At 41.3% G+C, this 9,816-nt stretch overlaps 1 protein-coding gene across 3 annotated transcripts; it reads right to left on the bottom strand.

Annotated features, from left to right (window-relative positions):
* Positions 1–2,164: 2,164 nt before the first annotated feature.
* On the bottom strand, positions 2,165–8,976 carry MRPS30 (mitochondrial ribosomal protein S30). Of its 3 annotated transcripts, XM_045571509.1 has the most exons (6): positions 8,549–8,974; positions 8,286–8,479; positions 6,626–6,771; positions 5,813–5,918; positions 4,234–4,410; positions 2,165–2,530 (listed from the first exon to the last, which is right to left on the bottom strand). In XM_045571509.1, the coding sequence occupies exons 1-6, from the start codon at positions 8,935–8,937 to the stop codon at positions 2,241–2,243; spliced, it is 1,302 nt and encodes a 433-aa protein (XP_045427465.1). In that variant the 5' UTR covers positions 8,938–8,974; the 3' UTR covers positions 2,165–2,240. The 3 variants fall into 3 exon arrangements, with proteins under 3 accessions (XP_045427465.1, XP_036266222.1, XP_036266223.1); XM_036410329.2 differs by having other exon boundaries at positions 8,286–8,974; XM_036410330.2 differs by lacking the exon at positions 4,234–4,410 and having other exon boundaries at positions 8,286–8,976.
* Positions 8,977–9,816: the final 840 nt, after the last annotated feature.

The following is a 9,816-nucleotide window of genomic DNA, read 5'->3' as shown; positions in this document are numbered from 1 at the left end:
ATATATTTACACCTACTTAGCTAATCTTAAATAATTATTATAATGTTTGAGTATTTTTATTTTTTTTATAATTGAACATGTTGTGATTCTTTTTTCCCATGTAAATAATGCAAACATTATGGAAATCTCATGTTAATGTATTTCCCTTTTAGTATGTATTACTGTTATTTCTCAACTACTTTCTGAATACCCCAGTAAAAAACTACTTAAGGAAATAATATTCTGGGAAAGTGGTTGTGAAATAAAAATGTAAAAACATGTAATTATGGTATAATCTCAAAACACAAAATATCAAAGAGAAATGCACAAACATAAGGTGATAAACCAAAATGTTAGCAGCGTATTACCTTCCTCTCTGCTTTTCAAATTTTCTATAATAATCATGTATTTTACAGCAACAAAAATAATTGATATTCTGCAGGTCAAAATAAAATTAAAAAACAAAGCAATATGAAATTCTGATTTTCTAAACTAAGTTTTAAGCTTATCCACTCGACACCAGAGTGGATAAAAATTTATTAATTCATAGGATATGACTTGATATACACAAATAAATTCATAAACCTTATTGGATGCTCCGACTGAGAGTGGTTATAAATATTATTTATCTACCTGTCCTTTGGGTAGTTCATGGTAAGTAACTGAACCTCATCGCGTTTCCAGTAAGTATGAATGCTGAATACTGACTTTTGCAATGCTAATGCAGTACCTGGCACTAAGCAATTACTCCCCATGTACTTCCCCTTTCCTTCCTAGCTTGCTGTACATCTATTCAAATTATAAGGACAGTTCCTGAATCTTACTCATCACATTTCCAGCTGGAGATCATTTTCAAACTAATATGCAACACATATGAATATTAAATTTGCAAATTATTAAAATAGATATTATAATGACAGATTATATAGGTCTTTGCTTACCATGATTATAGGTAACTTGGTTTCACAAATTGCTGTTTCCTGTTCAACTCTGCCTGTTGAAAAGGGTGTTTCAGACACACTAATGGTTTATTGTAAGAAATCTTGTCAACATTAAGAGGTTTTTTTTTCATTATAGCTAAACAGAATAAAGACAGATCACCTATGAGATAAATTAAAACAGGCTCTTGACCTGCATTGTGTCCTGTTGTTTATACGACATTTAAACTATTGATTGGCTGAAATGTGTGCTAACTTGAAATATAGTTACAAGCATTACCCCCTTGTGAGGTAATAGCCAATTTTAAAATGAACACTTATTTAAACCGTACAGTTCTCAGACAAAAGAATGAAATGCATTACAAAGCATCCTGGGTAACTGAAGTAGTGGGTGAAAGATGAAACACAGCACAACACCTTGCAGAGTAAACTCTCCAATACTGTTCCTTCAGTTTATCTATCACTTGTGACAACTACCCCTAGGCTTCTGAAACTTCAATCAACGTAACTGTGACCTTTGTCTTGAAAGAAAGCAAGCGAGGGAGTGAGAATGAGAGAGGGAAGAAAAACCAATAATTATTTGTCATGTGACTAGAGTTCTAAATGGGATATTCACATTAGCAGGTTACATAAGGAGAGAAGTATAAGCATGCTTATTTTTCCCCCCCTCACTAAAAATGTTTTGAATTAACCTTAATTCTCAGCGTGATTAACAATTGATAACTGACTTAGGAACATAGCAGACATAGTCCTAATCTTAGAGCAAATAACACTAATTGAAATATGTGAACATTACTGCTAAGTGCTGGCACCTAATTGCATATAATTCATCTGCTATGCTGTTAATCATGTCAATTTTAAAAAGGTCACCCAAGTTCCCTGGGACTAAGCTTCCTATATTTGTGTGTGTTTTAAAGGAGTTTGAATAGGATTCTGAAAATTCTATTATCATGTTAACAAAATACAATTTCAAAAGGAAAAATATTAACGAAGTATCTATATATTGATAAGCATTTAAATTAGGACCCTTATATTACCTTTACAATCACTTGCAATACCAGGATTGAAGAAAGCTTAATCAATCTCATCACTGAGTCATATATATAAAGTTACTTTACATCAAAACACCATATCTAAAATTAAATCTTTCACCATGTTTTGAGCAGAATGAGGGATCTAATCACAGGTTAACATAGGAAATACTTGTCTCAAAAATCAGTGCATTTAATATGTGGCAGACACAAGTCTTGTCATTAAAATTCTTTTTATTGTTGCTTCAGTAAAATGGAAGGGTGCCCAAAGTCCTGAGTCAAATGTTTCTTCTTATTTTTCCAACAGCGGTTGTTTGTCTTCTTTCGGTCTGTTCAGTAGAAAGTGAACTATCTGTAGTAGAACATCATCGTTAAAACCTTTCACATCATTATCTTCGATGGTTTCATAAAGAGGCTTACTTTGCGTCCCCCAACATATATTTTTACGACTGTTATTCTGATCAGCTTGTGCGGTCAGTGCCAAAGTATTTAATTGGTAGCAGAAAAAAGAAAAGTATTTTCCATCTGTGATCACGGCCTGAGAGACAAAAGGTCGAGTGACATCCGCTTCACTCCAGAATCCTAGAGAAGAAAGTTACAGTGAAATTACACTAACGTATGTTTAACACAAACAAAATATATGTATTAGAGGAGTATCGGATACTAGATATTTTACCTGCCAGTCTTTAAAAGATCTCATCAAAAATTATTTCGTCACATCTAGTATCCCTACCTCAGAATACATCTTTTCAATAACTTCTGTCTTCAACAGCTTTCAACCTTAATTCACTTCTTATAAGAGCAGCTGTATCTTTGCAGATTTCCCATCATCTGCTATTAGCTACATCACTGCTCACCATACCGTAACATCTACCATCCAAAAACCATGAAGGCCATTTATTTCACATCTACAAAAACAAACAAACAAAAAAACCACCTTTCTAAGGACTTCAACTAGGTCCTCATACAAATTCTGTCTTCCTTTATGTATCCCAAAACTGGTTTTATGAGTTGCTGTCATTTCACTTAGTGAGTCGTAAGTGATAAGGCTCCAGGCAGCCTTAAACTTATTATAACTACTCAATTTTCCACCTGCTTCTTATCCAGGCTGCCTGGCTTTAATACTTTAAAACCCTAATGCCAGGATCAAGCAGAGCTATTTCCCTGCACTTATTTTATGCCAGCCACAATGGAGATGGTCAATAAATAATGTTTCTAAAATATGGAATTTTACTGCAAAAAATATTTATCTTTCATGAATAAACAAATCTTCAACAGAGATTCCTCTCCTGTTTCTATTATAGAAATACAAGTCAACAATTGTGAACAGAAGGTTAAAATATATACATAAAGGAAAAAGGTGGGCTTGGCAATAATTAAATCTGTATTAAAATCCCTCCTGGGTATTTATATAGGATTAAACTCATTATATATTACCTCACTTCAGATTTTAAAATGAAACCCAAATGCCTCAAATGGGTTCTAAAAGTCCATGTGAAATGGCTCCTTCCTCTCTTCATCAGCCTTCATGGTCCTTAAACACCTCAAGTCTGTTCCGCCTCAGATATGACAAAGTGTCTTTCCTCAGAGTTTACACTTGGGCAGCAGCCCCTCACCATTCGGTTTCTGTTCACTCATCCTTCTCCAGTCCTCCCCTGAATTATTATGTTTACAGAAATTCTGCCCCATATCTCATTTAAACCTGTGCCTATAAATCACTCTAGCCCTTATCGGGTAATGTTCTCTGCAGTATTACCACTGCCTACAAATCTCACCTGTTTATTATTCTCCGCACTATACACTCCAGAAGAATAGGATCTGCCTGTCTTACCAAGCACTTTATCTCCAAGGCAAGAGTGCTTGATACATAAAAAAATTCTGTTTACTGAATGAACAATCCCCTGATCCACATCCTAGATATGGCCTTCAAATAAACGATAAAGAATAGCTAGGGACTTAACCTAACATTCAATCCACCACAGCATTTCCTTCCTTAAGCTACAGAAAGCTGCTGTCACCTACAGAGCTGACTAGTGGGCTCTATCGTCTTTAAAACTCTTGACACCATCAGAAAAAGTACAGCCACACAAAGTGGTCAACGTAACAGATCACATCACTGCTCAAGTGCCACTGGACAACTGCACATGTAAAATGTTTAATTATGGGTTTCAAAACAAATATGCTTTGTGGCAATGTAAGTTTTCGAACTGTTAAGACTAAACCAAGGAAATGAACTACTAAATTTTTAAAATGTCAGATGTCTTCCAGCAATACCGTCATTTTACCTTGGTACATAGCTTGTGCTCCAGTCCAAGCAAAAAGGCTTGCCATGGCATTAGCTCTAAAAACAACTTCTATCTGGTCAGCACGGTTGTGCTTCAGAAGCCTTTCCCTGTTTACTTTTTCTGGTAACAGGTGGAACTGGGTATGGCCATAACAGTACGGATCTGCTGTCCTTGCGCCTGAAGAGCCAAAGAGAAACATGCGACATGAAATGACATGTGGAACACCTGGAGCAGTGTGCTCAGTATTTCTCTAAACCCACCCCTCCTCTACCCACCATGTGATCAGTATTCAAAATTCACACATGGGAAGGTTAGTTTACGTATTTTTTGTAATAAAGTTACATTTCACACAAAAGTACAGTCTGCTAGCTGTCATCAAGTCGCTCACTATGAACAGGGTAAGTAAAAATATTATATATAAAATGGAATAAAATTTCCCATTTATTTCAGTTTTTCAAACATATTAGTCATAACTAAGGAACTTCATTATTGTTCTTATTATATTTAGCAAAGGAAATAAACACTTCAAGACTTTAAAACCTTATTTTATTTTATTTTGCTTTATTGCTACTTTTTAAGCCTCACCTGATATTGTTTTTTTTTTTTTTAATTATTATTATTGGTTTTTAGAGAGAGGAAAGGGAAGAGAGAAAAACATCAATGGGCTGCCTCCCACACCTTCCCCAAGCAGGGATCAAACCTGCAATCTAGGTATGTCCCCAACTGGGAACGAAAACTGTAATGATTTCATGTATCGAATGACAAAAATCAACTGAGCCCCGGCCAATGCAAAAACTTACTTTATTATTTTAATATAATAATTACACAGCTTGTTTCTAATTTTAAAAATATAATTGATTCTTATACTACATTTTAAATTAAAAAAACAAACAAAACTTTTTACCCTATCGTGCCCTTTATACAATGCTGACATTCTTAGCTTTAGTGATAAAGTTAAAAGTGCCCCATTATTCACTGTCTAAGACTTAGTGACAGAGAACAGGCTGATAAAATAGGTCTGGAGAATTAGTTTAAGCTGCTTTTTTAAAATGTTTCACAAGTCAGCTAGGAATTAATAGCTGAAGGAAAAAAAATAAAAACACAGCAAAATAAATAAATAAACGACATAAGGGCAGATGTCAGACCTTATTAATTTTTATGTTTCTGGTGGTTATCACACTGTGAAACAAACAGCAGACTTTTAAAAAAAATAATAATATTAAAAAATAAAAAATAAAAAAATTCACTGCCTCAAGCCCAGTTCTACACTTTTTATTTCTGAAAAACAAACAAAACAAAAAAAACCAAATTATTTTTCCTATAAAATACAGCAATAAAACTCAACAAGTATAACAATATTTTAAACTTAAATTTTGCTAATTCAGTAGAAACAAGTAAAATTTTAAATGGTGAGCTGAACGAATATTTTCTTTACAATTTTCAGGCATATTTAATAACCTGAGACTATGAATTACATCGTTAATAGACTATCTAAACCTTGAGTTATCAAGAATTATGCATATATATACAAGACACCTAGGACACATTTATAGCACAATACATCTGAAGAGAAACTTACCAGTAAATATGGTATTTTCATATTGTCGTTTGAATAATGGAAGTTTGTCTGGCTTACAGTTCATAACAGGAATTTCTATAGGTACAGAATAATCCAGCGGCACAAACTTAAAAGAAAAAGTCATAAGTGAATTCACAGCAACACTTGTACATACTTTACTCACATTTATAATACTTAAAAATCTGAAAATGAGATGATTTGCAAAATGATAGGCCAAATCCAACCAGCCACCTGTTCTTACAAATAAAGTTTTATCAGAACATAGCCATGCACATTCATTTTCATACAGTGCATGGCTATAAGAATATAGATGAACAGTTGAATTAGCCTTAAGGCCCGCAAAGCCTAAAACATTTACTATCTGTATTTTTAAAGGAAAATATGTACCAACCGGATATGAACACACAGACAACACTAAAATATGCTTTTCTCCAAAAGAACTGTTAAGTACATAAAATGACCAGTTTATAACTGCAATAAATGCCTTGATTTGTAATTAGTGTAGGTACTGTAAATCACAATCATAAACTAGTATCCGTTTTTCATATTTTTATATTAAGAAAAAAAAAAGAGACTTGTATGTTCCTGAAACTGATGCCTTAACCTCACTTAAAATGATTATCTGACCTTTTGGGAATACATATACCACAGCAGGTTAAAAAGCTGAAACATAATTTCAGAGATGTATTTGAGCGAAACTCAAAAGGCATAGGATCCATCCAAACCTTTTTACCCTATCACGCCCTTTTCCTAGCCTGCCTATGACATGTCCACATCAGATTACCAACAGGCACGCAGGCAGTAAATTCTCACCTCTGGGAGCTGCTTGGATATTCGAATCTGGTTGTGTGGTTTATCATTTATTTGGTATCGCACAGCGTCAACGCGGCCTTTCCGATGACCATGAGCAATGATCTCTTCACCACGCCACCAGTAAAAGTGAACCGGGCGTTTACAATCTACCAAAAGACATCCAAAACTCTTACCGCTTAGATATGTTTGGTTATTATTAGAATACTAAACTCAGCAATATAGAACTCAAAAAATAAGTGTGCTAATTAAAAATACACATAACAAAATTATTCTTAAAGACCGTGTGGATTATGCGGTAATTAAATGATCGTGACTTAAATATAAGACTCAGCTAAGTCTTGTCTCCTTATGCCATTGCTGCACCAAACACTGTAACTAGGGTTTTCTCATTTGCAAGAACAGGAGCAGCGCACACCAGAAAGTTTAACAGGAGTCAGAGCTGTCTTAGGAAGGACTGATTCAATCTTCACAGTAACGCTGAAAGGTATGTACAGCTGTTATCATCACGGTTTTAGAGAAGAGGAACCTGAGTCTTGAGAAGGTTAAGTTTTCCTAGGCCTGTGGTCTTGAGCCACATGTGGCTCTTTGGCCCCTTGAGTTGGCTCTTCCACAAAATACCAAGGCCTGGGCGAGTCTATTTTGAAGAAGTGGTGTTAGAAATTTAAGAAATGTGGCTCTCAAAAGAAATTTCAATCGTTGCACTGTTGATATTTGGCTCTGCTGACTAATGAGTTTGCCGACCAAGGTCCTAAGGCCATCATCAATCAGGAGCCTAAGTCCCATGATGATTAATCCCCCAACACCACTTCCTTCCCCACTGAGAGGGGAGTTAAGGCACTCAACAAGATTCAGGGGGCACACACCTCCAGGGAAAACACTAACTCAGTCTTCACTTACTAAGATGCCCACTGTGTAGTAGAGACGAAACGCTTGGGCACATCAGCAACACTAATGTTTAAAACTGTCTCCCCATTAATCCTTTCTCATGCCTGCACTGGATTGTACGCTGGAAACCCAGAATGGCTGGTGTGACTCCTGACCACCACATCTAGCCTGGCAGCTGTCGGCTCTTTTGAGTAGGCACATTTCACATTTCTGCGCCTGCTCCTCTAGTTTTGATTTATAAAACCATGCCACCTACTGTCAACAGTCATCGCGAGGATCAATTAGTTGGCACATACCACCTGTAGGACATGGCTAGGCACACAATATACACAGAACATACAGGGTAGGTGTTTTCATCAGTGCTGCCTTCCATCTTTCCGACCCCAGGACAAAGGACCCCCCCCCATCCCGATTCTCATTTTGGAAATGAGAAAGAGAACGCTAAAAGGGGTGCATTAAGTTGCCATATGGCTCAAGTAACATTTTGGTGGGAGAGTGCAAAGGAACAGGGCCCTTGGCTGAGCCAGCCCGGCTCTCCACCCTCCTCCGATGGTCAGCAGGCGGGACCCTCCCCGGGCCCAGCCAGGACCAGCCCCGCAGCCCCGCAGCCCCGCAGCCCCCGTCTCCGCATGGCCAGCGCAGTGGGTGCCGCCACACCTCGCCGTCCCCGCTGGGAGTCCCGGGACGACTGAGAGAACACGGACAGCGACACGACGCGGGTGCAGATCCGGGGAGGAGCGGGTCCCCGCCATCGCCCGCCCCGCCGCGCGCTCACCGAGGGCGGCGGTGGCCAGCGCCGGGTTGTGCGCGCCGAGCAGGCCCACCAGGGCGGCCACCAGCTGGTCCAGGAAGGGCGAGGCCACGGCCTCCACCTGCCGGTAGAGGGGCGCGCGGCCGCGGCGCCGCAGGTAGAAGTGCTCCTGCAGGAGGCAGTCGGCCGCGGCGGCGCGCAGGGCGGCCAGGGCGGGCAGCGGCGGCGGGGCCCCGGGCTGGGCGGCGGCCGGAGGCGGGGACCCCGGCTCGGCGGCCGGCGGCGGCGGCGGCGGCGGGGCCCCGGGCTGGGCGGCCGGCGGCAGGCCCGACAGGAACACGGTCTTGGTGAAGCCCTGGTACCAGCGGTCGGCGTGCAGCGCGAAGGTCTGCGGGGGCACCACGTACTTCTTGAACTGCATCTTGGTGAGGATGCCCATCTTCTCGTCCGCCGTCCGCGCCGCGTGCACCCGGGCCTGCCAGCGCTCCACGCGCCGCTGCCGGGCCGCCTTGCTGTGCGCCGTCATGGAGGCCACGATGGGCGGGTAGCGCGCCACGGGGGGCGCCCCCTCGGCGCCGGCGGCGTCCGGAGCCCCCACGGCGGCCGCCGGGGCCGCGGAGTGCAGGGGCCGCCCCGGAGCGCGGGACACCAGCCGCCACCACCTGGCCGCCGCCATCTTTGCCCGGGCTTCCCGGGCGGGGGCGGGTTTCCGCAACTCAGGGCCAATCGGGAAGCAGGATCTGAGTCCGGCTTAGGGGAGGCTGGCTGTCATTGGGCTTGAGGAATGTGCGTCACCTGCTTCTTAGCCAATCAGATCACTTCTCCAACTTTGTTTCCAGTGACTCTAAGCCTGGGTAACTGAGGCAGAGTCCTGGGCCTGGAGGTGTCCCCCATCCACCACCAGGTCAGGGGCGGGGGAATGACACCTTGGAACAGGAGCTCTGGCCGCCTATGTTGCTTCTCCCATCCCGACAAGCTTCTTGCCAGAAATCATAAAGGCACAGTCTGCACAGAAGCCTCTAGCGCTTGGCTAACTTTACTGGTTTCATTTCCGTATGGCACATCCTTCTTTTCTGTTTTAGTTCTTGGAACTTCTTATTAAACACTAGGGACCCTTGGCACCGGTGGGGTCCCTCGAACTGGCCTGAGCCCTCTCGCAATCCAGGACCCCAAGGTTTCGGCCAGATCCCTGCAGGCCAGGCTGAGGGACCCCACCTGTGCATGGGGCCTCTAGTATGCATACAAGATCTTTGGTTAATCTCTTCCACCCTCCCCCAGCCCTCTTCCCTCTGAGATTCATCAGTCTGTTCTGTGTTTCCATACCTGTGGGTTGAGCGTCTGCCCCCTGGTGGTCAGTGCACATCATAGCTACTGGTCAAAAGGTCAAACAGTCGCTTAGGCTTTTATAGAGACCTATGCACAAAATTCATGCAAGGGGCTCAGCCCTCACAGCCCCAGCTTCATCCAGAAGGTCATCCGGAAGGACATCCTGAAGGACATCGGACAGGTTGTTTGGCTGTCTGGCCTAATTAGCATATTATACTTTTATTATAGA

This window comes from Pipistrellus kuhlii, unplaced genomic scaffold (genome assembly GCF_014108245.1).
Source record: "Pipistrellus kuhlii isolate mPipKuh1 unplaced genomic scaffold, mPipKuh1.p scaffold_m20_p_4, whole genome shotgun sequence".
NCBI classification, from domain to species: domain Eukaryota; kingdom Metazoa; phylum Chordata; class Mammalia; order Chiroptera; family Vespertilionidae; genus Pipistrellus; species Pipistrellus kuhlii.
The sequence above is the reverse complement of the archived record's forward strand: the minus strand, read 5'-3'. Positions and strand labels throughout refer to the sequence as shown.